Source organism: Balaenoptera borealis (genome assembly GCF_965194805.1).
Source record: "Balaenoptera borealis genome assembly, chromosome: 1".
Taxonomy (NCBI): domain Eukaryota; kingdom Metazoa; phylum Chordata; class Mammalia; order Artiodactyla; family Balaenopteridae; genus Balaenoptera; species Balaenoptera borealis.
The window spans coordinates 168,839,209-168,866,732 of record NC_138860.1 but is presented as its reverse complement, the minus strand read 5'-3'; the positions used below and the strand labels follow the sequence as shown (position 1 = coordinate 168,866,732).

Below are 27,524 nucleotides of genomic sequence, written 5' to 3'. Positions count from 1 at the left end.
CAGGGGAGTTCCCTGGTGGTCCAGTGGTTAGGACTCGGCGCATTCACTGACATGGCCTGGGTTCAATGCCTGGTTGGGGAACTAGGATCCTGCAAGCCACATAGTGCAGCCAAAAAGAAAAACTCAAATCACTATGTTGTGTAACAGGAACTGACATAGTGTTGTAGGTCAATTATACTTCAAAAGCAAACAAACAAACAAACAAACTCATAGAAAAAGAGATCAGATTTGTGGTTACCAGAGGTGGGGAGTGGGGGCAGAGGGAATTGAATGATGGCAGTCAAAAGGTACAAACTTCCAGTTATAAGATAAAGAAGTACTAGGGATGTAATGTACAACATGATAAATATAATTAACACTGCTGTATGTTACATATGAAAGTTCTTAAGAGAGTAAATCCTAGAAGTTCTCATCACAAGGAAAAATTTTTTTCTATTTCTTTAATTTTGTATCTATATGAGATGATGTTCACTAAACTTCTGTGATAATAACTTCCTGATGTATATAAGTCAAATCATTATGTTATATACCTTAAACTTATACAGTGCCATATGTCAATTTTGTCTCAATAAAACTGGAAGAAAAAATAACAACAATAAAACACAGGTTAATTTCTGTACGAAATAAACAAATATTTGTTGAGTATTTACTGTAATAGCCTTTTCATTGGTCTTTGTGCTTCTGTTCTTCCAGAGAACAGAAGCCAGAGAAAACTCCTTACTGCAACCTACATGGCCATACTGGATTCTGATCCTCCCTATCCCACCCACTTCACTCCTATAGCTACCCCCTGTGCTCACTTATTCTCCAGCCATTTGGCCCTTGTTCTATTCCTAGAATTCACTCAACCAGTTCCTGCCTCAGGGCCCCTGCACTTGCTGTTCCTTTTTTTCCAGAGCAAGTTTCCTTCAGCATGGGCCATGACTGGCTCCTTCTCCCTCATCAGGACCCCCTCAGAGAGACCTTCCGGGACTATCCCACCTGAAGTATACAACCCCCAGTCACTCTATCACAGTATCTTGCTTTACTGTCTTTCTGAAACTTCTTTCAACCCTGTTAGTTTGCTTGGTGATTATTCATCTCCCTTATTTAGAAAACGGCACAAAAGCGGGGACCCTGTCTATCTTGCTCACCACTTACCACGACACTCAGAACAACACTTGGCATCTGTTAAGTAGGTATTTAATGAATACTTATTGAATGAATGCATGCATGTGTGAATAAGACAAGTGCTGTTCTTGAAGTAGACGCTTTGGGTGGGTGTGTTCTGACAGTGCCATCGTCCGTCAAAAGTATTTGAGGATCACTTTAAAAGTTACACAAATAAATCAGATTCACTACTCTGTAGTCACACTCAATTCTTTACTTGAAATTTTTCTCCCAGTTTGATTACTACCTTATTTACTAACTTTGGCTCTGAATTACCTGTTTCCCCAAATTAAATTCACCCTCAAGAATAAAAATTTGGGGACTTCCCTGGTGGTCCAGTGCTTAAGAATCCGCCTTCCAATGCAGGGGACACGGGTTCGATCCCTGGTCAAGGAACTAAGATCTCGCAGGCTGCGGGGCAACTAAGCCTGTGCGCTGCAACTACTGAGCTCGCGCACTCTGGATCCTGCGCGCCACAACTAGAGAGAAGCCCTCGTGCCGCAACGAAGAGCCCACACACCGCAGTGAAAGATCCCACATGCTGCAATGAAGATCCCTCATGCTGCAGCTAAGACCCGACACAGCCAAATAAATAAATAATTTTTTTTTAAAGTTCAAAAATAAAAAATAAAAACTTGTCAGCTTTAATGTTAAATGCTATTCATGCTACTGCATAAATTGCATATGTGTTAATTCAAAGAGTCAACTATAAATTCAGGAACACAACGACAACAAATTGTCAGCTTTGATAATAGTCAGAAGAATGGGCTTTAGGCTCTGAAATCAGCTTGAAAAGCAGAACCTCTGATTTCAACATGTAATTTCTGGAGTGTTATGCTGATTTAAAATGATTACCTTATTTTACGGTGAAACCTCATACAGTGGGACAATGGTGTTTTCACCTCTGGATTTGTTTCTTGTTTTAGTTATTTTGAAATAGTTCCATTTTAAAGAATTCAATTTCTAGACAACAACCCAATGGTATTTAGATTAAAAAACAACTTGGGGGTCTAAACAGTTTGCTCTCTTCTCTTCTATAAAAATCATTCCGACCCAACACTTCTCTATCCCTCACACATCTCATGCATTCTCACCAGTTCTTCCTGTTCTTCCTTCTGACTAGAATGGACTTTCTATGCTCCAACCCAAGTCAAAGCAAAATTTTATTATTCCTTCCAGGCCCAGCCCAAATGTTTCCCTTAAGAGCTCCCATCCTTCAGAATTAATTCCATCATCCACTGATCTCCCAAACCACCTAGGTGTAAACTGTATGAGGGCAGAGGCCGTGTCTGTTTTCTTCATGACTATATTCCCAGCACCTAACACATTATCTGGCACATGGTAGGGGCTCAAAATATATTTGCTGAATGAATGAATGCTTTCTATTCTATTATATAGCACTATTTAGTTATTTAAATGTCTTCCTCCACAAGACTGTCAATTTCCTCTGTACTAAGGACCATGGTCTTATCTATCTTATATCTCTCTGAGACATGGAGAGGACAAGGGCAGGCCCAGAAGAAGGTAGCTTTTATCTTGCTAAACCTCTAAAGTTTCCATTCATTTACTCTCAGACCAGCCAGGATCACAGTGGATTTCCTGTTTTGTTTTTATCTTCTCTTTGGTCCAAACAAAGCTTCTGATGGTGGAAGAAGGGCCCTAGGATCTGAAGCTTATTCCCCTCCCCCACCCCAAGCCTGAGCTCAGCTGACTGAGTCCAGATGTAGGGTCCCTTGGGCCTAGGTGTCTCCAAGTTGAATATGAACTCCCTTTGTTCCCTGAGTTCCTCCCACTGCCATTGGCCTTCCCCCACCCGCTCAACCCTCTCCAATCTCTTCTTCCATTCCCCCCACCAGAATGATCCCTCTAGAGCTGGGTCACTAACTCAAATGCTTAGAGAGTCAGGCTGGTAGAAAAAAATGCCTGGGAAGTTAGAGGCAGTGCCTTCTAAAGGTGGAAGTGAATTATTGTTTGCAGGAGTACAAACCCAGTGTTCTAGAACAGCTGATGTTTTGAGAAAAACTAGAAATGCAGAATTTAAAAAAATATGTGAAATCTCCCAATGTATAAGTACTGGCAACTCTTTCAATTTTTTTTTAATTAGGCAAGCCAATTAAAACATATGCACAGGCCAGATATGGGCTGTGAGCCACTGGTTTCCTTCTCTGCTCTACATCTCTGACCCTGTGATCTTGATGCTCCCCCTGGGCATTCTATCTCCTTACTTGACCATCAAGACATGGACTACCTTTGGGGCCTGAAAAATCTCCTGCCATTTTCCATGCACCTCCCTCCACCCCCAGTCTAGATCATACCATGTGACTTGCCATTCCAGGGCGCCATGCCAAGCTTTGTAATGCTTTCATGTCTCTGCATGTGTTGTTCCTATTTCTATTCACTGAGCCAACAACTCTTTGTTGATCAGCCAATCCAGCCAATCTAATATGTGCTGGTTGCTAGGGACATAACCATCAGCACCGCAGGCAAAGTTCCTGCCCTCATGGGGCTTACATTCAAGTGGCAGAGGTAGATGTTACTCGAATAATCACATATAGAAGTAAACTTCAAATGTGGTAAGTGTTAGGAATGAGCCCTGAGAACATATCACAACGAGAGCTAAGCTGACTTGCCCTGGGGATCTGGGAAGGCTTCCCTGAAGAAATGTCATTTTTAGAAGTCTGAAGGATGTGTAGGAATTACAGCATCTATGGAAAAGAGGTGGAGCAGGGAGGGACTGGAGTGGGGGGAGGGGAGCCATGATTGGAGTTTTAGGAGAAGAAACCAGACAGCGTGCAGTCCGGGGGAGGCAGGAGTCTCGCTTGTTTGAGGAAATGAAAAAGGCCAGGGTTGCCAAGCAAAGGAACTGAGGAGAATGGCATGAGATGAAGCAGGAAAGCCAGGCAGGGCTCTCCATGCGGGCAGCGCTGGGTCAGACATGGTAAGGGTTTTGGTTTTTATCCTAAGAGCAATATGAAGCCATTGAAGAGGTTTAAGGGTATGTGTGCATGAGAGAGAGAGACAGACACACAGACATGATCAGATTTGCATTTTGAAAACGTTATGCTGGCTTCTGGGTGGAGAATAGAGAAGAGGGGCAGGAGCAGGAGAAGTTGGGGACCAGTTCAGAGGTTGCAGAAGTTCAGGTGAGGCATTATGGCACCTCAGATGGAGGCACAGGTAGTGGAGACAGAGAAACACCGATGGACACCATTTATGAAGTAAACAACAATAGGATTCAGGCATGGATTGTATAGGGTAGGCATAGAGCGGTGAGGCAGCAGAAAGAGGTTAAGGATGACTCCCAGATTTCTGGCTGTGTGGTAAGTTGGGGGTGTTGTTCCCTAAAACAGGGAACAGTGGAGGAGAAGCAGGTCGGTGGTGAAGGCAACGGGGAGAATGAGAGTTTAATTATTTAGCAGGTATTTACTTGGTCAACACACATTTATCAAATGCCTGCTTTGTGCCAGCCTCTGTCTATATAAAGAAAGAAGTGGTTCCGGCACACAAGCTGCTCTGGTTGGCAGGTCAGGAAGAAAAAAAGTTATTATAATCCAAATACCACGCAGGCCTCATAACCCTGTGGACTCAAACAAAGCCACATGAGCACTAATCATCCCAAGTTCCTGTTTTTGCCCCTGCAAATTTCCCTTCAAGTATTTTTGGGACATTTCTAGAGACTTTTCACACATGACTGTGTGACTAAGCTGTGGGGCCAAGTCATTGGGCACATCAGCACTGCTCTGACCCCCTTTGTCTCTGCCCACTGCCCCTACCAAGGGTGCCTTCTGTGGGAACGCTAAGAACACCCCTGGACTAGAGTGAGGCAAGCAAGGAGATGGCCCTGAAAGTGGATGCCTCCTTAAGTGTTGCTGGCCCTGATGCTCTCGAGGTGCTGGAGCAGGACTGGGTCTAACTGAAGGATTTAATTTCTCAAGTCATCTGAGCCCTGAAGCAGCACTGCTCGTGGCAGAAGTTGGAGTTCTACTGGGGACATGTTGAGTTTGATGGGTCTCTGAGACATTGAAATGGGGATGTAACAGGGCTGCAATTGGCTATCTGGATTTGGAACTCAGAAGTTTGGGTTAGAGATCTACATTCCAGATCATGGAGGAGGGAGAACAGGCATGGGACCTAGCTCTGTTGAACTCCCAACATTTAAATGCCCTGCCCCCACTCCACCTGGCATCTTCCCCCAAAATCCAACTTCCCTCATTTATGTTGGCAGTTGACCAGTCACTCCTTCTGGTGCATTCCTTCAGCTCTTTGTACAGTCCTCTGTGATAACACTTTTCACACTACTAACTCTTGATTTATATATTTGTTCCCTTCACTCTACAGTGAGCTCCTTGAGGGCATGGACTCTCTTATTCAATGTTGACCCTCATGCCATTTTCATCTACCACACTGGCAAAGACTAAAACTATGGGCAGGGAATAAAGAAGATGTGGTACACGTACACAATGGAATGATACAAATGAACTTATTTACAAAACAGAAACAGACTCAACAGACTTAGAGAACGAACTTTTGGTTACCAGTTACCGGGGGGTGGGGGTGGGGGGGTGGGGGGGTTTGGGGGGAAGGGAGGTGGGGGGAAGGGATAGACTGGGAGTTTGGGATTGACATGCACACACTGCTGTATTTAAAATAAAATGCCTTTCCATGAAAAAATAAAATAAAATCAGGTTAAAAAAAATAAAACTATGGGAAGAGAGTACCCAGAATTGATTGAGGAGGTACGAGAAGAGGATGCTGCTTATCCTGCTGCTTGGCACAGTCTTTCTGTGTCATTTCTAGGAATTTATCCCATAGATATATTGATATTAATGCACAAAGATGTCCTGTAGGGTGAGGCTCATTGCAGCATCATTTGCAATACTGAAAAGCTGGAATCAACCTATATTTCTATCGGAAGGGAACGGATTGAGAAGTACTTGGTGGAATAATATGCTACCATGAAAAATGAAGTAGAGGGGACTTGCCTGGTGGCGCAGTGGTTAAGGATCCCCCTGCCAATGCAGGGAACATGGGTTCGATCCCTGGTCGGGGAAGAGCCCACATGTCGCGGAGCAACTAAGCCCATGCGCCTCAACTACTGAGCCTGCGCTCTAGAGCTTGTGAGCCATAACTACTGAGCCCATGTGCCACAACTACTGAAGCCCGTGCGCCAAGAACCCGTGCTCCACAACAAGAGAAGGCACCGCAATGAGAAGCCCGCGCACCGCAACGAAGAGTAGCCCCTGCTCTCCACAACTAGAGAAAGCCTGCGCCCAGCAACGAAGACCCAACGCAGCCAAAAGTAAATAAATTAAACACATAAATTAAAAAACATATTTTCCATGTCTCTATTTGACTTATTTTTTTAATGTTATTTATTTTTGGTTGCATTGGGTCTTCGTTGTTGCGCGGGGTCTTTCTCTAGTTGCAGTGAGCGGGGGCTACTCTGTTGCAATGGCGGGCTTCTCATTGTGGTGGCTTCTCTTGTTGCGGAGCACGGGCTCTAGAGCGCAGGCTCAGTAGTTGTGGCGCATGGGCTTCGTTGCTCCGCGGCATGTGGGATCTTCCCAGACCAGGGCTCGAACCCGTGTCCCCTGCATTGGCAGGCGGATTCCTAACCACTGCGCCACCAGGGAAGCCCGAAAATATATATATATATTTTAATGTAGTGGATTTATAAATAATGACAAGGGAAGGTCACCAGAATATTTCATTTAAAAACTGGTGATCCGGGGCTTCCCTGGTGGCGCAGTGGTTAAGAATCCGCCTGCCAATGCAGGGGACACAGGTTCAAGCCCTGGTCTGGGAAGATCCCACATGCCATGGAGCAACTAAGCCCGTGCACCGCAACTACTGAGCCTGCACTCTAGAGCCCGCGTGCCACAGCTACTGAAGCCTGCACACCTAGAACCCATGCTCTGCAACAAGAGAAGCCAACGCAGTGAGAAGCCCGCGCACCACAACGAAGAGTAGCCCCTGCTCGCCGCAACTAGAGAAAGCCCGCGCGCAGCAACAAAGACCCAATGCAGCCAAAAATAAATAAATAAATAAATAAACCCAAAAAACTGGTGATCCAGTGGTTAAGAATCCGCCTTCCAATGAAGAGGACGCGGTTTCAATCCCTGGTCGGGGAACTAAGATCCCACATGCCTCGGGGCAACTAAGCCCGCGCCTGGCAACTACTGAGCCCACGTGCCACAACTAGAGAGAAGCCCCGCATGCCTCAACGAAGATCCCGCGTGCCGCAACTAAGACCTGACGCAGCCAAAATAAATAAATTTTTTTTAAAAAGTCAAAACCTGTTTGTAGAGTATGCTGCAGTTTGTGTTTAAAACAAAAAAAGATAGACTTGCATATACAATAGATGCAATAAAAATGTCTGGAAGGCTACACAAGCAACCATTGAATAGTGTCTTTAGAGAAGGGCAGTCAAGTGAATGGGTCAGGATTTAAGGGGAATTTTACTTTTCACTTTATGCCTTTTTTATAGTTAGATTTTTCTTAAAACTAGAAGCATGTATCTTTTATAATAAAATGTACTATTTGATATTTATAATCTGCTGGGCATTACTCTAATTACTTTATATAAATGCACTCTTTGAGCCCTCATAAGAGCCCTATGAAGTAGGTAGTAGTTTTTTGTTTGTTTTCTGTTTCTGGCTGCAACCTGCGGCATGCGGGATCTTAGTTCCCCGACCAGGGATCGAATCCGTGCACTCTACAGTGGAAGTGCAGAGTCCTAACCACTGGACCACCAGGGAATTCCCAGGTAGTAGTTTATCCCTATTTTAGAGAAGAAGAAATGAAGCATAGAGATGTCGAATAATCAAAGCGTATATTTTTATAATTTAAAAAAATCTTAGTAAAAAAATTAAATATTCTCAGTCTTGCTTTCTCCTTCCACACCCTCCACATATTTGGCACTTTCTTCCAAGAAGAGAAACTGCCCAGGGCTGGAGCCCTTCTTCTCCTGGAAACTGTCTTTGAAGCAGCGGAGGCAGACAGGGCTACAGATCCTCCATTGCTGGGTCAAGCACAGGTCAAGCAGCTACAGGCAAAAAAAAAAAAAAAAATCCTTCCAGCCCCTCAGTTAGGGACTCACATGAAAGTGAAAGTATGCAATAAGGTACTCAATAAAGTGTGTAGTAATAACAATGGCCGCTATCACTTATCAAGCACCTACTAACTGTCAGCTCCTGTGCTGAGTGCTTTACAAATACTATCACTTTTAATCCTAACAGCCCCAAGGTAGGATTGTTATGACCCCTTTTTTATCAAGCAGGAGAAAGCAGAGGCTGAGCAAGTTTAAGTAATGTGCTCAATCATCCAGCAGGTAAGAGGAAGAGCCCGATTTGGACCTAACTCCATCTGAATCACAATGCTCTCAATTGCTCCTGCATCCTACACCACAGTAATTCAATTAAGGGAGAAAATAGGGTAGAAGGAACTTCTCCCTCCCCCACCCCAAAACAAAGTCTAGCTATAGTCAGTGAAAACAAGACAGATTAGAGAACAGGCCTTTCAGATCCACAGCTAACATGAAACATCCAAAAATCTTCATTAGGCACTAAATGGAATAATAATTATTATTATTCTGCTTATAAGTCCAGGAGGTTTACACTGGTATTTGTTAATGTTCACAACAGTTCTGCAAGGTAGATGTCATCATCTCCACTTTATATAGGAGGGAACGAAGGCTCAGACAGGTTGTAGTTCTCCTAATGACACACAGTGAGGACAAGGCGTCACTGGCTTATGAATTTGTCTGCCTCCCTCCAAAATCAGTTTTTTCACAAGGCCATGCTGTTAATAGCTTCAGGTGAACCTGAGGCAGCATATCGTGGTCAACACAAAATGAAATCCAGACCTCTAGGCTTTCAGGACAGGAATTACTCTTCCCTGACCCCAGGGAAGGCCCCCGTCCCCCAAACAGAAGGCTGTTGCTTCACCTACTTGGTAACTACACTGCAGCTTCACAACCTACCACCTCAGAGATTATCTTTTGTGTCTCTCACTAGGAAGAAGAGCTCAAACTTCGCCTCAACCCCACCTTTAGACAAAGTACGTAAAGATTTGGCAGCCTCCTGGAAAGAATGTTGAGTCTAGTCTAGAAACCCACAGATACCACTACCCAGTGCCTTTTCAGACACTTCTTTATCAAAGTTTTATTAGCCTCAGCTCAAGGTACCTCCATCTAGGCATCTCATTACAGAGCAAGGACACTTCAGCCATTTGTAACACCACCACCCAAGCAGGGGTTTCAAGGACAGCAGCAGAAATGTGTTGCAAGGGAGCTATAAATCCTCCTCATCCCCTTTCCCCTCCTCCATGCATTTGCTCTCTCAATTCACCTATTTCTTCACAGTCTGCAACTGGATTACTCCCATTTTTTAAACTATCTGTGACATTCTCATCTCTGCTCATTTATTCACACTTCCCTTTGCCTGGAACTCATTCTCTCCTGGCCGAAATCTATCTTCCACTTTGAACTCCAATCCCACCTAATTTATCTTTGGGCACCTGTCACCTTACATTCTTCATTACAATTATTCAAAACCATTCTTTTTTTCCCCCTCCTACTTGACTATAAACTACCTATGTGACCTCAAAGTAAAGTACTGCCCTAGACACTGGAGATAAATATGTATAACATATATGTGATAATTTACGGAGAGATTGTGTTTTGTTCTCATTTCTGCTGGTGATTTGTCTCCCTACCCCCAAGAAGGTAGCCAGGCCCTAATGTTCCCTAGCTGAAGGCTTCTAAGTTTCAGATCTAAATATCAGCAGTTTCCAGGCACCCAGAAGACAATTTCCAGAAATGCTTTTGAAAAGTGTGGGCTTATTAGAGGAACTGATCCAGAAGGAGAAGGGATGGGAGCGAGTGCTTTCAATGGGGGAAGCAAAAAATCTGTGGAGGGAAGGAAAGGGTTAGAAAAGGTAGCAGGTGTTTGAGAGTTTACGGGAAAGTAAAGACCTAGCTTTCATTTGCATATAGCACCCCAGGATGAGGAGAACGCTGTGGGAGACTGTCCACTATACCTTGGCCTTGAGAGCAGTGGTAAGGGTCTGTCTCTTTGAGCAAGTGTGGAATGATTTATTCATCGTGAAGGGCAGGAGGATTAGCACTCACATCCGTATAAGGCGCCACCCTAATGATTACGCAGCTGGCCTCTACCCCATGTTTTTGTGGAAGAAACACGTCTGCAGAAAGCAGTACTATATGTAGAGAACTAAAATGCTTCGCCTTTTAAGACGACTTCTCTGATCAACAACGGCTAACGTTTAAGAACCTACTATATTGGAAACCATGGGATACGTACTTCTTGGATTCCCTGCTTTGTCTGGGGCCCTTTTCCTGGCTAGATATCAGGTCTCCGATCTGAACCCACCCTCTTAGTTTAACTCCACCAATAGCCTTCAGTCTTTCCATTGACCCGTCCTTCCTCAATGTCCCCCTCCAAGCTTCCCTTCTCCACCCCTCAACTCTGAGTCAGACTCTCCCTTAGTCGTCCCTTCTTCACGCTAATCTCTCCCTCCTCTCTTTCTGCCCAGACAGCCCCAATTCTCTCTCCTTCCCCTCCCGCGTCCCCCAGGCAGGTCTCCTTTCATTTCCATACTTGTGACCCCTCCCCCTCCCCCACCCCATTGAGTTCCACAGCTCAGCCGTTGGAGGAGGCGTGGCCCCGCGAGCATCAGGGCTCCCGCCCCACAAGCCGCGGGCCCGCGCGCAGACAAAGACATTCCACAGCCCCCGCCCCCTCCGCGCTCTCGGCCAGAAGTGGGAGGAGACACGTGTCCCTCTAGCGCCGAGTCACGTGGAAAAGAAACGATCGGAGCCCGCGGGCACCCGCGCACGCGCACAAGGTTCCGGCCTGGCGGGCTCGGAGGAAAAAGGGGAGAGGGGAGGCGACTTCTTCGGGCTCCGCGGCGGTGCGCAGGCGCCGTGGCCCGACCGGGGACTTTGTTCTCCGCGGAGAAACCCAAGGGCGGTGCCGGTACTAGCTGCGCACGCGCGCCGCCTCATTTCCGGTGCTCTCTTTCGCTGGGTCGCTCGGGTCGGCTTCGGTCGCCGTCGCTCCCGCTCTCCCACGTTCGCCAACCGTCGCTCGGGCCTCTGCCGCTGCCGCGTCGCTTCCTCGATCCCTCGATCGCACATCCTCCCCAATGCAGCGCCGGGACGACCCCGCCGCGCGCATGAGCCGGTCCTCGGGCCGCAGCGGCTCCATGGACCCCTCAGGTGCCCACCCCTCGGTGCGTCAGGCGCCGTCTCGGCAGCCGCCGCTGCCTCACCGGTCCCGGGGAGGCGGAGGGGGGTCCCGGGGGGGCGCCCGGGCCTCGCCCGCCACGCAGCCGCCGCCGCTGCTGCCGCCCTCGGCCACGGGTCCCGACGCGACTGTGGGCGGTCCAGCGCCGACCCCGCTGCTGCCCCCCTCAGCCACTGCCTCGGTCAAGATGGAGCCGGAGAACAAGTACCTGCCCGAACTCATGGCCGAGAAGGACTCGCTCGACCCGTCCTTCACTCACGCCATGCAGTTGCTGACGGCAGGTAAGGGGGCCTCCGGGGTCCCTGTGGGTCGCCCGGCCACCCGGGGGCATGGGTGGTAGCGGCTTTGTTCCTCTCCCTTACCGCCCCCTGGGGACCCAGGCAGTCGTGGACTCCCCTTCTCTCGTCCTCGTCTTCGGGACCCTAGATTCTACAATTCCCATCCCGGCCCAGGGTGCGAGGGAGAATTTCTAGGCTGCAGTGGAGGCCTGAAGGGGACTTGGCGATCTCTTAGCGCAAAGATTTTGATGGATAATGCCGCGCTCCCCGCCCCCTTGCCGACCCTTCCCCCTCCCACCTCTTGCAGCTGCCCCGCGCTCCGAGTGCTCAGATTCTTCCAGAAATGAACCTTCATCTCCCGCTTCCCCAAAAGGGGAAGCTTTTTTGATCGCGGGTGGCGGTCGGCGCCTCAACTGAGGGTGTAAGAGGTGAAGGCAGCCTGAGCCGGGAGGGAGGGAGGGAGGGAGAGGGAGGGAGGGAGGGCCGAGGTGAGATGGGGTGAGGCTGGGGTGCCCTGTCCAGCGCGCCGCGGCAGCCGGGGCCGGGTCGGACTTCGCGGTAACTGGAGCTTGAGTTGCTCGGAGGCAGGAGCAACCTGTGGGAATTGGAGCTTGAGGTTTTCCGAATCAGATTTCCGACTTCGGCCGATAAGATGGTCATTGCTGCAGAGCCAGACGGTGGGACCCCTTTATTTCACAACGCGTGTTCGTCACTGGAGAAGGGAAAAACAAATCTAGAGACAGTGAAAGGGGGTGATACAGGGAGATTAAGGATGGTTTGCATGACATTCCCAATAAGATGGGAAAAAATTGAAAGAAGTTGCATGGTCTCCCCCCTCCCTTTTTTGCTTCAGTCCTGAAATAGATTAGGAATAGTAGTCTTTGTTCTCTGTGTGTAGACTAGCGCTCCTTTTTTGCTCAAAACTGGCCATCACCTAGTCGCCTTGATTTCTCCCTAAAGCCGTCTGTTTTGCTCTCTCTTCTAGTTAAAACGTTTTAATAAGTGTATCTTATGATACCTAAATTTTATTAAGCAAATAAAAATTCATAGCATTCCAACACTGAATGAGTAGTTGGACTCTTTGGCAGGGTTGATATAATGGACACGTCCGTTATGAAAATATCATTTCCCTCCCTTTGTTCTCTGTCTCCCACCGTTGGTTAGAGGTCCTTACTTTTAAACACAGTAAACAAAGCCTGAGGCGGTCAAGAATAAGAACATTTAGATAAACTGCTTACATTTTCAACTCTGTGCTTTGCTGTTCTGTAACACAGTCAGATTGTTTGAAACATTACTGTTCATTTTGTTCTTCTGGCAAGCTCTTTGAGGGCAAGGAATGCTTTTTAATCTTTATATTTTTCATATTGTCTTGTATATAGCAAACACCAGGTGTTTGAAAGCAAGTACATGCAGATTCAGGAACGTCAGACTAAATGGTAAAGGTTGACTGGGTCTTATTTTTATTTCCTCGTGTCTTTAATCAGTCCATATTAAATGAGAATAAAATAACAAACTTTAGAACTTTAAGGTGTTGGCTTCGGTTTGAAATTCTAACGCTTGACTAGTCACCTACTCTCGGGAAACTTTCTGAACCTCAGTAACCTCATCTGTAAAGTGGGATGGTGAGTTGTGAGGATTAAATGTTGTGTAAAAAGCACCAGCACAGTTCCCTTTGACTTGTAATCATTAGATAATAACATGTCACCAGTTTTCTCCTAGTTGTAAATTCGTGGTACTGAGTAAGGTATGAAAATGCAAGCTTTTTTTGCCTTTCTGAGCACATCAAGTGTTCAGTATGGTGCTCGTCTTTTTAGTAAAAGATGGTTTCTTAGGATAGCCATCAAAAATTACGGATCCTTAAAAGTTACTTCCGATTTTCACCCTTCTTTCATTTTTTAAACTTGGGCGCTTTTTTTCCCCCACTCTTCGCACCTTTTATTTTATTATTATTTTTAACATCTTTATTGGAGTATAATTGCTTTACATTGTTGTGTTAGTTGCTGCTGTATAACAAAGTGAATCAGCTATACATATACCTATATCCCCATGTCCGCTCCCTCTTGCATCTCCCTCCCACCCTCCCTATCCCACCCCTCTAGGTGGTCACAAAGCACCGAGCTGATCACCCTGTGCTATTCGGCTGCTTCCCAGTAGCTATCTGTTTCACATTTGGTAGTGTGTATATGTCAGTGCCATCCTCTCACGTTGTCCCAGCTTACCCTTCCCCCTCCCCGTGTCCTTAAGTCCGCTGTCTACGTCTGCGTCTTTATTCCTGTCCTACCCCTAGGTTCTTCAGGACCAGTTTTTTTAATTTAGATTCCATGTATATGTGTTAGCATACGGTATTTGTTTTTCTGACTTACTTCACTCTGTACGACAGATTCTAGGTCCATCCACCTCACTACATATAACTCAATTTCATTTATTTTTATGGCTGAGTAATATTCCATTGTATATATGTGCCACATCTAAACTTGGGCTTTTTTGATGTCTTTTTCCTTTAACCAAATTGAATTTTAATTGGAGAAATGGGATTGAGGTAATGCTGGCTCATTGAGAAAACTAACTTGGGATATGTGAATATTTCTTAGCATGGATAAGTCTTGATATATGTTGGACCTGGCTTTGAAGATTTTTTTTTTAATTGAAATACAGTTGACTTATTTTAAGATATTTTTGAATGATCTGGAAAAGTGGTTGTAGTAAAGTCAACCAATTGTGAGAAAGTGAGATTGGGAAGACGGAATAGTAGTATTTAAGCTCTGATAAGGATACAGGTAAGAAAAATACAGCTAACACTATACTGGATGCTGGACACTGGCCTGAGCACTTTACATCAAATGTTTAGTCTTCATAACAATACTATGAGGAAGTTACTCTTATTATTTTTACTTCTACACATGAGGAAACCAAGGCAAACAGATTAAATCATTTGCCTAAGGTAACAAAATTAGTAAGCAGCATATGGAGGATTTGAAGTCAGTCTGAGTCTGGATCCTCACACCTAACCCTCTTTGCCCCCCCCCCCCATCCCCCACTATAGTACCTGCAACAAATTGTACTCAAAAAAATAAAAATAAATTTTCTGCTAAAATATTAAAAGAAAATCTGTTTCATCAGATTTTCTGAACACATCAAAGTCCTAGCCAACAGGGCAGTGAAGATCACAAGGCAAGACAAAGAAGGAGGAGGAAACCCAGAGAGCAGAGCCTAGCACTTAGGACTGTGACTCCTCCAGGTAACTCTGCCTGTTTCCCAGGAGGTGCTACAAGACCCAGACCACTCTTCTTTACCAGCCACATAGCCCTCCCTGTACCTTTTCCCAGCTTTAACTTATTTTGCACTTAGCAGCATCTGATGCACCATATGTTGTAGTTAATGTGTTTGCTTGTTGGCTGCCCCTTCTTTATGACTAGAATGTCAGCTCTACCAGGGCAGGGATCTTTTGTCTGCTTTGTTCATGGCTGTATCTTCTTTTCCTTTAAGAGTGCTGCACAGAGTGGCCTCTTACTAAATATTTGATAAATGAATATTCATCCTCATTGCATGATGGAAAAATAACGCAATTCTGAGGGATTTCGATTTTGAATATAGATTTCTATATTAGCCGAATTGATCTTCAACCACGATGACAATTAAATGCATTTGCAGACATACAAAGACTCTCAGGGTACCCATGCTTGTTTTCTGAAACCAAAATAATTTATCATATTATTTGTGTTAAATATTTACATAATAAACATGAGATGTTTTTATGTATATCAGTGTTCTTTTTCTACTTTTTATAACTAGGAAAATACAAGTTAGTGTAAATGACTCAGGAATAAGTAAACATTTTCAGTAGATTAACAATCCCCAGATGATCTTGAAAAGATACGCAGAAATTCATCTTCCAAAAGCATTCAGTGCAGGGACTTCCCTGGCAGTCCAGTGGTTAAGACTCCACGTTTCCACTGCAGGGGGCATGGGTTCAATCCCTGGTCAAGGCTAAGATCCCGCATGCGGTGGAGCAGCCAAAAAAAAAAAACCCTCAGTGCAGAATATTTCCAGACAAAAATCTATTGAAATTTCAAAATAGTACATTTCTTTATTTTATTTACAGTATACTATGGAAATACACTTAGATGTCCCCATTTCATTCTACAGAGCTAGCAAGACCTATTAAAACCAGAAAGTAGAATTGCAAAGGAACTATAGACCAAGTATGGCTCTTCATATCCACGGGTTCTCCATATATGTGGATTCAACCAACAATGAATCAGAAATACTCGGGGGTGGGAGGGATTCCAAAATTTCCTAAAAGCAAAACTTGAATTGGTTTTGCGCTGGTTTACATTGTATTTACAACTGTTTACATAGCATTTACATTGTATTAGACATTATAAGTAATCTAGAGATGATTTAAAGTATACAAGAGGATGTGCGTAGGTTATATGCAAGTACTGTGTCATTTTATATAAGGGACTTGAACAGCCTCGGATTTTGGTATGGGAGTTTGGTCCTGGGACACCACGGGATGACTGTGTAGGTATAAGTATAAATATTAGGAAAGAAAGAGGCAGAATTTATCATTATTTGCAACAACTTCATGGTTGTTTACCTAGGAAAATGGTGAGTGATGTGGCTGATTACAAGGTAAAGATGTATAAGTCAGTACTTTTCTGATATAGAAGCAGTAGCCAATTAGAAAAGAATTGACAAAATGATCTCATTTTTTAGAATAGCAAAAACTTTGGGATAGGCAATAAAAATCAATTCAAAATGTATGTGAATATTCATAACAAACAATAACAATATTTAACCTTTGTAGAGCATATAACATGTGCCATGACCTGTGGTACTCATTAATTGCATCTTCATGGCCATTCTGTGAGGCAGGAAGAATTTTTATCTCAATATTACAGATGAGGAATATTGTGATCACATATTGTCGACTTAAAATTTTATTGAAAGTGGTAAACAAAGATGTGAATAAAAAGAAATATGCCAGGCTTCCCTGGTGGCGCAGTGGTTGAGAATCTGCCTGCCAATGCAGGGGACGTGGGTTCGAGCCCTGGTCTGGGAAGATCCCATGTGCCGCGGAGCAGCTGGGCCCGTGAGCCACAGCTACTGAGCCTGCACGTCTGGGGCCTGTGCTCCGCAACAAGAGAGGCCGCGACAGTGAGAGGCCCGCGCACCGCGATGAAGAGTGGCCCCTCGCTCGCCGCAACTAGAGAAAGCCCTCGCGCAGAAACAAAGACCCAATACAGCCAAAAATAAAAATAAATAAATAAATTATTTTTTTTTAAAAAAGCTACAGTAATTAAGATTATTTAAAAAAAAAAAATTTGCCATGTCCTGGTGGGAGGAGGAACTAGTCTTATAAAGATGACAACTTTTAAATTAACATGTTGGTTTTTTGCATTTTTCAAACTAATTCCAAACTGGATTTATTTTTTTCAACTTGACATGTTGAATATAAAGTAGCTAAAAGAGAGAGACAACAAGGGGTTGTACTGTATAGCACTGGGAACTATATTCAATATCCTGTGATAAGCCATAATGGAAAAGAATATATACATGTGTATAACTGAGTCACTTTGCTATACAGCAGAAATGAAACACAACTTTGTAAATGTACTATACTTCAATAAAATTTTTTAAGTAGCTAAAAGAGTAAATGAAGATAAATGAGAAAAAAAATTTTTGGAGACAGGAAAATAATGAAAACCTGTTACATTGACAGAAATGAAGTCAAACAAGACTTAGTGCTTGAGGGGATGTGGATTAGAAGGAACAGTGCTGGTAGAAGTGTGAATTGGTACAACTACTTTGGATAACAGTTTGGCATTTCCTTTGAAAGCTGAACATTCAAATTCTTTAAATTGAACAAGATTATTCCTAGGAATATACTCAAAGAAACTTTTGCCCGTGAATGTCTCACTCATAAAATAGTGCACCTTGTTTCGCCATTGATTGGATACTGTGAGATTTTCAAAATGAAATACTTAATACAGTAGTGAAAATGAAAACTATAGCTGAATGCCACAACATGGAGAAATCTTGGAAATCTAATGTTAGGTGAAAAAGTCAATCCCATAAGGCTACATACATATGGTACAATACTGTTGTGTTTTTTTTTTTAATTTATTTTTTATTTTTGGCTGTGTTGGGTCTTTGTGGCTGCACGTGGGCTTTCTCTAGTTGCGGCGAGCGGGGGCCCCTCTTAATTGCAGTGCGCAGGCTTCTCATTGTGGTGGCTTCTCTTGTTGTGGAGCATGGGCTCTAGGCACTCAGGCTTCGGTAGTTGCAGCACGCAGGCTCAGTAGTTGCAGCTTGTGGGCTTCCGTAGTTGTGGCATGTGGGCTCTACAGCGCAGGCTCAGTAGTTGTGGCACACGGGCTTAGTTGCTCCGCGGCATGTGGGATCTTCCAGGACCAGGGCTTGAACCCGTGTCCCCTGCATTCCAGGCGGATTCTTAACCACTGTGCCAGCAGGGAAACCCTACAATACTCTTTTTATGGAGCATAATACTAACAAAATTAAGTCAAATATTGTTAGCATGTATAGGTCTGTGATAAAGCAGTTTTTAACAAAACTAAACATGTGTTTACCATATGACTCAGCGGTTGTACTCTTGGGCATTTATCCCAGAAAAATTAAACCTTATGTTCATATGAAACCTGTACGTGAATGTTCATAGCAGCTTTATTCATAATAGCCAAAAAACTGGAAATAACCCATATGCCTCCAATTGATGAATAGTTTAGCTGTGGTACATCTATACCATGGAATACTACTCAACAAGAAAAAGAAATGAACTGTTGATAAATGCAGCAATTTGGATGGATCTCAAGGGATTTTTTTTTTTTTTTTTCGGTCAGGCCGCACGGCTTGCAGGATCTTAGTTCCCTGACCAGGGATTGAACCCGGGCCCTGGCAGTGAAAGTGCCAGATCCTAACCACTGGACCACCAGGGAACTCCCTCAAGAGAATTATGCTGAATGAAAAACCCAATCTCAAGAGGTTACACACTGTACAATTCCATTAGTTTAACATTCTTGAAAAGATAAAGTAATAATATGGAGAACATTAGTGGTTGCCAAAGTTGGGGAGAGAGGAAAGGAGGTGACTGTGGCTATAAAAGGGTAGCATGAGGGATCTTTGCGGTGGAACTGTTCTGTACTGAGAACAGAACAGTGTGGTGGTCACATGATTAAATTGCATAGAACTAAGCAGACATACACACACACCCATAAGTACATGCAAAACTGGTGAGATCTGAGTAAAGTCAGTAAGATTGTATTAATGTGAATTTTCTGGTTATGATATTACAGATATGCAAAATGTTATGGAGAATAGTGGGTGAAGGATATACGAGATCTCATATTTCTGACAACTGCATATAAATCTACAATTATCTCAAAATAAAATGGTTTGTTGTTTTGTTTTTAAGAGAAAAAAAGCCTTAAACTCTTAAGTTGTGCCCTAAGAAAGAGATTTGGGAGACTATGGTCAATATGCTATAATAGAGTTTGCCGCTATCCTGGAATGTGGGAATTGAGCCCCTTAGAGGGCTCTTAACTGAGGCTTTGAGGGATTTTTTTGAGCCAGTACCCACCCTTAGTCAACATTGTATGTGAAATACTGTGTTGGTATCTTTTTCTGGGGAGCTAGTCTGTAGGGGCTCATGACCCCAAACCAGATTAAGAACCTATAGCTCGGTGCTCTTGCTTTAAGTAATAAATAATTTGAAAAATGAAAAGAATGGAGTGGTTTTATACAAAATTAATGAACTTACTGGATTTGTGATTCCAAAAGGATTTACCAACAGAAAAGATACAGGGCAAAGAACTATAAATTTGGGAATGATGAAGTTATATGAGTCGTTAAGGGAAGTTAGGGGGTGTTAATGGTACATTTCTTTAATTTGGTAAATGTTTATAGATGCCTGTTGTCTATTAGACACTGTACTATAAATGGCAGATAGTTTAGTAATGGCCAGGGTCCAGAAATTGTTCATAGCAGGGGAAGGTGTGCTGTCGTTAGATGTATGAACCAAATACATTGATAGTCTGGAGGAGGGCATGACAGCTGACCTTTTGGAGCAGATATCCTATGAATCTTGCCCTCCTAGAAGTACTATCTCTGGATGCCTTAGTCAGAAAATCTTGCTTGTCTTGCTCCTATCACATGTTCAGTTAATGGAATATACACGATAGCCTTTTTTAGTTAAGCCAGTCCAGTTGATAAAATCTGTATATAATTTTTTTCAAACTTCTCTTGTATTAACAGTTTTGTGTTCCTAAAATCTTCCATTAAAAAAAAAATCCTTTTTAAAAGTAAGAAGGAAGACTAAATGAGGTTTAATGACTTGCCCAAGGTCACACAGCAAGCATGTAGCAGAGCTGGGAGTCAAACCCAGTTCTGTTTAGCTTCAAAACTCAGATTCTTTCCTCTGAGTCATACATTTAAGAAACAGTTCTCATCCTTTGGAGCTAACAGTCTGGTTGTGATAACACCTACCAAAAAAAGGAAGGATTAAGTTATAGTAAAAGAGTAGAAGAAAAGCCACGAGATTTGTTGAATTTGCTCTGACCAACGTAAGGAATAACCTGGGTTTAAATACCTGCTCTGTCACTAATTTTGTGATCTTGGACAAGATTTATTCACTAGTTAAGTGGGGATAATCCTGGTTATAAAGATGAAGGGAAACAATAAATACAAAATTCCTGACACATAAAAGGCATTCGGTAAGATATGATTATTGTCAGCATCTGACTTTGAAGCAAATGGGTCACCTCTCTGTGTTGTTTACACCTTAGCTTTTCTTTGACTCTTGGGATATCCAGGGTCTCTGGAGGCCCAAGCAAAGATCTTTTAAAGGAGTCAGTTTCAGAAAGATTGTCTAGAAAGTACTTTTGCCTGAGGGTGAGGCTTTTTTTTTTTTTTTTAATTTATTTATTTATGGCTGTGTTGGGTCTTCGTTTCTGCGCGAGGGCTCTCTCCAGTTGCGGCAAGCAGGGGCCACCCTTCATCGCGGTGCGCGGGCCTCTCACTATCGCTGCCTCTCTTGTTGCGGAGCACGGGCTCCAGACGCGCAAGCTCAGTAATTGTGGCTCACGGGCCTAGTTGCTCCGCGGCATGTGGGATCTTCCCAGACCAGGGCTCGAAGGGTGAGGCATTTTTAGGAAGCTACTCTTTGATTTTTTTTTCTTCCCATTACAGCCTGCTCCTTAGCCCTCCACAAGAAGTGAGGCCAAGAAGAGAAATTGAAAAAGAAAAAAAAGAGAGAATTGAAAAAGAAAAGAAAGATCAGGCAGCTGAACATCTGAGGCACATGCAGAGCCCTCTTGTTGTCTTTAGCTGCATGACAGTGTCTGGGGGTATAAGCAGTACTTCCCAAAACTTTACAAAATCAGCTCTTTTTTGCTTAAATAAAGTGCTCCCCACAACTCCCCACTGAAAGGCAATAATAAAAGCATGAGGTTTGAAGTTAGAGAAAGCCTGGGTTTTAATCCTTACTTTCTTACTGCTTTAACAGCTTTGTGACTTAGAGATTTAACTTCTCTGATTTTGTTTCCTCAGTTACAAAATGGGGATAGTACCAGCTACTTCACTGAGTTATTTTTTAGGATAAATGAGGTAATATTTGTATAGAGTTTGATACATTGTAGGCATTTAATAAATATTTGGTCCTTCCCCTTCCAAACATGGAAGACTACCCTTCTTGAAGGCTCAAGGTGCTTCTTATTCTTTTGCTTTCTAGGCTAACCCCCTGATTGTTTTATCTTTTTAGTTCTGTTTTACTTAAATCATTGTTCTCTGAATTCTCTAAAAATGCTTTAACATTTTTTAAATTGTGAGGTAAGTGGACAAGGGGATCCTAATTAAGATCTGCCTAGCTCAAAATATAGCAGAAGGATCCATGTTATAGAAAGGTCTTAAATTCACAGGGCACATTACATTGATATTAAACAAACCTTTCTACTGGGTTCAATTTTTGCATCCCTGCTTCCTATGGAAGTACAGATTAACAGACTTTGAGTCTTATCTTCTTGTTCTAACCAATTAAAGTTTCTGGAAAGTGGTATAAAGTACAGCTGAAGGGCCTAACTAGATGGCAGCAATTAGGACACACGGAGAGACATCGATAAGATGAAGTTTGTAATTTGTTCCACATATTTAGAAGCTCCTCAGTGATGTTTTCAGATTAGAAATGTGGCATCTTTGTTCCTGTGGACTTTGGAAGATTGAGTGCCCAGTTTCCCAGCCCAGAAACTCAAGAGGTGTGTTCAGAGGTGGTAGGCTCAAAACTAGAGACTACAAAAAGTTAATATTAGCAGTAAGTGGGAAGGGGTGGGGTCAGGATACACTACCAGTGAAACAGTAAACAAATAGGGTGTTGAATGAAGGAAGCATTTAGTCTGTTGATTGTAAGGTCAAATTTGTTTTCTATTCCAAGCAATGAAAAATAGGAGTGCAAAGAGCACTGTCATTTACCGTTCTTATAAGAGTGTAATGTTTGAAATTAGGCTTTTTAATAAACAGAAGCCTTCAGTTTGAAATTCTGAACTCTGTGTAGTCTGTCAGTCTCAGTAACTTTCCTTCATCCGTGTACTTTACAGCTGGACTTAGTCTAAACAGTTTTTTTTTTTTTTAATTGTTAAAGGTTTAGATTTGCAGTATGTGTTTGAAGTCGTATGTCTTTATACAGAACCGGTGGTTTTCAAAGTGTGATCCTTAGAGCAGCAATATCAGCATCACCTGCTAACTTGTTACAAATGCAAATTCCTGACACAATCCCAGACTGGGATTGGAGCCCAGCAATCTAGTTTAACAAACCCTCCAGGTGATTCTGCTGCGATGAAGTTTGAGAACCCTTGCCTTAAAATTATAGAAGAAACACTGTGGAAATGTTATATAAGGAGAACATTCTGTGTTAGTTAGAATGTTCCACTAGTTTTAGGGAGTATAATTTTTTTGGTTGTTGTTGTTCTCAGTGGATCATAGTATAACCTTTTAGTTGCTGCTGTTCATTGCCTCCATACTCGGCCCCCATCTCTGTTAGTACTCCTGTTGTAGCATTTAACTATACTTCATTGCTGACTTCATAGACTGGGGACTCTAGTATATAGACATAGTGGAGATTGGGACCATGTTTGACTTGTTCTGTTGATTCTCATATACTTTACAGGACAAGGTGCCTGGCTCTCTTAGTAAGTCTTCCATAGTGGTTAGTGATCATACCTGTATCTGTCCCTTCATGTGCCTCTCCATAGGAAGCACTCAAACACTTGCAGTAACTGAATGAATGGATGGATGGGTGAATGAAGTTCCCTGATGATAGGAAATCTTTTTGGTTGCTAAGGTTCTAGCTGATGAAACTGTCTTAACCCGTGAATTGAAATTACCTTGGTCCAAGCATTTTTTCCATTAGGACACTGAGAGAATTTGGGCTAGATAGTGTTGAGTATATATTAAAACACTTCCTGAGGGCTTCCCTGATGGCGCAGTGGTTGAGAGTCTGCCTGCCGGTGCAGGGGACACGGGTTCGAGCCCTGGTCTGGGAGGATCCCACATGCCGCGGAGCAACTGGGCCCGTGAGCCACAACTGCTGAGCCTGCGCGTCTGGAGCCTGTGCTCCGCAACAAGAGAGGCCGCGATGGTGAGAGGCCTGCGCACCGCAATGAAGAGTGGTCCCCACTTGCCACAACTGGAGAAAGCCCTCGCACAGAAACGAAGACCCAACACAGTCATAAATTAAAAAAAAAAAAAAAAAAAAAAGTTCTATTTGCACTACTTATGTACTAGGTTTAAAAAAGTTTAAAAAAAAAAAAAAAACTTCCTGAGAAATGGGCTTTTGAGACTTCCCTGGTGGTCCCATGGTTAAGACTCCACGCTTCCACTGCAGGGGGCTCGGATTGCTGGTCAGGGAACTAAGTAAGATCCCACCTGCCAAAAAGAAAAAAAAGAAAGAAAGAAATGGGCTTTAATTAGCATGTTTACATATGTTATTTTATTCTGTTTTTATAGCAACCTCATGAGGTAGATATTGCCTCCATTTTACAATGAGGAAACCAAAATTCAGAGCAATTAAAAAACTTTTCAGAGTTCACACAACTGGTGAGTGGCAGAGTAAAAACCAGGTCTTTCAGACTCTTAAGGACTACTACTGTCCAAAGCACTACTGTTACAGAATTTTAATGGGACTCTCGGTTGTGTATTTAAATTATTGACTTTGTCTCTTTTTTTTTATTTTATTATTTTATTTTTGGCTGTGTTGGGTCTTCGTTTCTGTGCGAGGGCTTTCTCCAGTTGTGGCAAGCGGGGGCCACTCTTCATCGCGGTGCGCGGGCCTCCCATTATCGCGGCCTCTCTTGTTGTGGAGCACAGGCTCCAGACGCGCAGGCTCAGTAGTTGTGGCTCACGGGCCCAGTTGCTCCGCGGCATGTGGGATCTTCCCAGACCAGGGCTCGAACCCGTGTCCCCTGCGTTGGCAGGCAGACTCTCAACCACTGCGCCACCAGGGAAGCCCTGACTTTGTCTCTTCATTAAGATATGACTTTGTACTTTTTTCTTGATGCAGATTTTAATTTTTTTAGTTCGTTTATCCCCTTTTCCCCAATTCACTGCTAAATCCATTTTGTGTTAAGAACATTTGAATGTCTCTGTAGAGGTTTCCACTAGAAGTGGAAGAGCAAACTGCTCTTATTAGAAGCAGGCTTTGGGTTTCCTAGTCACCTTCATCTAGCTTTGGTGCTTTCACCCAGTCTCCATTTGAAATTAGCACTTTCTCATTACACAGTACTTTGTGTTATTGCTTTAAGCTAAGCAGACTCAGAATTTTGCCTTTATTTAAAAGAAAAAACTAAATTAAATTCTGTTTATCCTATTCAGAAATTGAGAAGATTCAGAAAGGGGATTCAAAAAAGGACGATGAGGAGAATTACTTGGATTTATTTTCTCACAAGAACATGAAGCTGAAGGAGAGGGTTCTGATACCTGTCAAGCAGTATCCCAAGGTAAGGGAAAGAGTGCCTCACTTTGAGTTGTCTTTGTAGTATGAGAGTATGTAGTATGTCTTGTAACGTGGGCTGTAGCAGAAGACTTACAGAGATTGTGATGTGTCAGAAACTTAAGCTGGTGAAGGTTCTGTCCCATATATGTATTTGGCAGTTGAAACATACAGGTCCGTCACTAATAGCATAGCTATAGCCAGGATGGAAATATAATCATCTTTTTATTATCAAAAAAAAAATTTTTTTTTTCTCAAAGTTTCTTTTTTGGAAGGCAACTAGTTATATTTAGTTTATCAAACCAGTACTGCCAAAGGGTACCATATGTCTGTTCTGTTCTGAAGTAACTGGCTTTAAAATGTTTATGTAAAAGTACGAAGGGTTGCAGTGTGATATTATGGAAAGAGTGCCAAACTACATCAGGAAATTCAAGTCTAAGAACTGCCACTTTCCAGTTGTATAACCGTAGGCTAATCACTTTATCCGTACAGCCTCAGTATATCCTTCAGTAAAATGGGAGTGATAATACTCTACCTATTTTACAGGATTATTGAAGATAAATAATACGTGTGGAAATATTTTATAGGAACATATGTGTTTAGAAATCTGTCTTTATTTTCTGTCAGTTCAATTTTGTGGGGAAGATCCTTGGACCACAAGGGAATACAATCAAAAGACTGCAAGAAGAGACTGGTGCAAAGATTTCTGTGTTGGGAAAGGGCTCAATGAGAGACAAGGCCAAGGTAAGCTCACATTAATGAGGCAAGAAGACACCCTAATGCCTTCCAGTAGCCCAGAGTCCAGTATAGATTCCTTATGGAAGCTAGCACTTGCATATGTACAGAATGTGATTCCCTTAAATTTGCATTGGATGTAAGAGATTATAGACCAGTTAGTTAATTCACTTCTTTGACAACGCTGGAAGAACATAGGTGTGCCCTGGTAATTGTTTTCTTTCTGACTTTGACTGCATAGTAATGGAAACAGCAGTAGCAACTTTGGCATTAGTAAGCTTATCTATGAAAACTTGGAAGGGGAGCTGGATGTACTGAAACTTACTGAGACTAAAGACACTAAAATGTGAACAGCACATTCCCTTTCCAGTAATGTGGAAAAGTGAGAGCACTAGTGTTGTGAGTGCAGGTGAGTCAGAGGATTAGTTGGCTGGTTTGTTTCATAGCCAGCTGGAATGTGAGGCCCTCAAAAAGAAGATATTACAAAAGGAACCATGAGTAATCCTGACAACAGAACCTAATGCTTTTTTTTTTTTTCCCATGCCATAGCCCCATACTCTTCATGCTCTTTGTAAGTGTGGAGAAACTTACCACTGAAACAGAATAGTCTTAGCCTTCTAGGGTCAGCTTTTTAGATGAGACATACCTGCTACAGCCTAAGAACTTACTCTTTCAGGCCTCCTTTTATGCAGCCTAATTGACAAACATGTTTTCTCAGACCCTCTTTTGTCCACTCACATTTCTCACTAGATGAATACAGTTAGGGCTGAAGTATGTTATTCTAGCTAATGAGATTTACATGAGATTTTCTTCTCTCTGTCCTGACTTTTTTCCTTCCCTAGAACTTCCCAGACCATATAAGCAGATAAGAAGAGCTGGTGATTAAGAGCTCTACCTGGGATTTAAAAGCAAATGCTTGGCAATAAATGAATGAATGGATGAATGCTTGGCAAACAGCTGTTATCTGAATGGAAGCTGGAAATAAGTTTGTCTCTTGTATACCTTCTAATAAGAGCTCCAATGAATACACCAGTGATTCAAAACAGAAGAGCAGCAGACTAATTGCAGGTTTAGCAGACTGTGTAAATTACTATTCTCCAGAATTTGTTTTGCTTTTTTCTTACACTTTTCTATTTTTTTAGGTGTTGGGGTCATTTCTCAGTGTCTCTTTGGCCTAGAGGTAAAGGTGTCATTTTCTCCCTAGTCCAAGTGATGTGATGTTTTTGTGCATCTTTCCCCAGGAGGAAGAGCTGCGCAAAGGTGGAGACCCCAAATATGCCCACTTGAATATGGATCTGCACGTCTTCATTGAAGTCTTTGGACCCCCGTGTGAGGCTTATGCTCTTATGGCCCATGCTATGGAGGAAGTCAAGAAGTTTCTAGTACCAGTAAGGAAATCTATATCCTGTATCTTTTGAGCAAGAGAAAACTGGGATCTTGTGCTTATTGCTAAGGCAGGGTTTCTTATCCAGGGTCTCTGCATAACCTGAAATTATATACCAAATTCTGCATTTATGTTCATTTTTCTGAGGTGGTCCATTACTTGTATCTGGTTTTCAAACTAGTGTGCCCCACGGCCACTCTCCCACTCCATGTCTAATGTGGTTTTAGTTGTATACCAGTATCTTTTGTCAATATTTTGGATCCACAGTGTGTCTGGCATTTTAACATCTGGTTAACAGAGATTTAACGAGGTCTTCACTAAATTGTGTATTTTGGTGCTAGAGTGGAACCAGAAGGTTATGATAGGAAAATGACTAAGGTGGTCATAATCCCCTGCACTTAGGGGGGTTTTATTCTAGACTCTAGAGAGTCTAGATGATAACAGCAAGAAGCCTCTAGCCTCCAGTGTTAATGGATTGAATTCTGACCTGAGTGCATTCAGGGCTTTCTCTCCTGGAGGAGTTTACTCAAGTAGAGTTGATTTGAAAGAGGCATGATGGTTGTAGGCTTAACTGTTGATGATATTAGACAGATTGGTGTACAGCTCCTTTCAGAATGTAACTAAGGCCCTGGAAGAATTGGGACAGACCAGGTTACCTGTGTTGCTTATTATTACCTGGTCAGAGATTTCATTCTTTGAGTAAGTAGAAAATGATG

At 43.0% G+C, this 27,524-nt stretch overlaps 1 protein-coding gene and 1 long non-coding RNA gene across 3 annotated transcripts in view; both read left to right on the top strand.

Moving 5' to 3' along the window:
• The first annotated feature begins 11,132 nt into the window (after positions 1-11,132).
• The window catches only part of KHDRBS1 (KH RNA binding domain containing, signal transduction associated 1), a 35,780-nt gene continuing 19,388 nt past the window's right edge, over positions 11,133-27,524 (top strand). For both annotated transcript variants that reach the window (XM_082345695.1, XM_082345694.1), the window contains exons 1-4: positions 11,133-11,695; positions 24,572-24,696; positions 25,317-25,433; positions 26,666-26,812. In XM_082345695.1, the coding sequence (XP_082201821.1) occupies positions 11,314-11,695; positions 24,572-24,696; positions 25,317-25,433; positions 26,666-26,812 (771 nt within the window). In that variant the 5' untranslated portion in view covers positions 11,133-11,313. The remainder of the gene's footprint in view (positions 11,696-24,571; positions 24,697-25,316; positions 25,434-26,665; positions 26,813-27,524) is intronic.
• On the top strand, positions 11,707-15,447 carry LOC309623708. The gene is made up of 2 exons (XR_014241469.1): positions 11,707-12,120; positions 14,813-15,447. It is a non-coding gene; the product is annotated as an uncharacterized lncRNA (long non-coding RNA).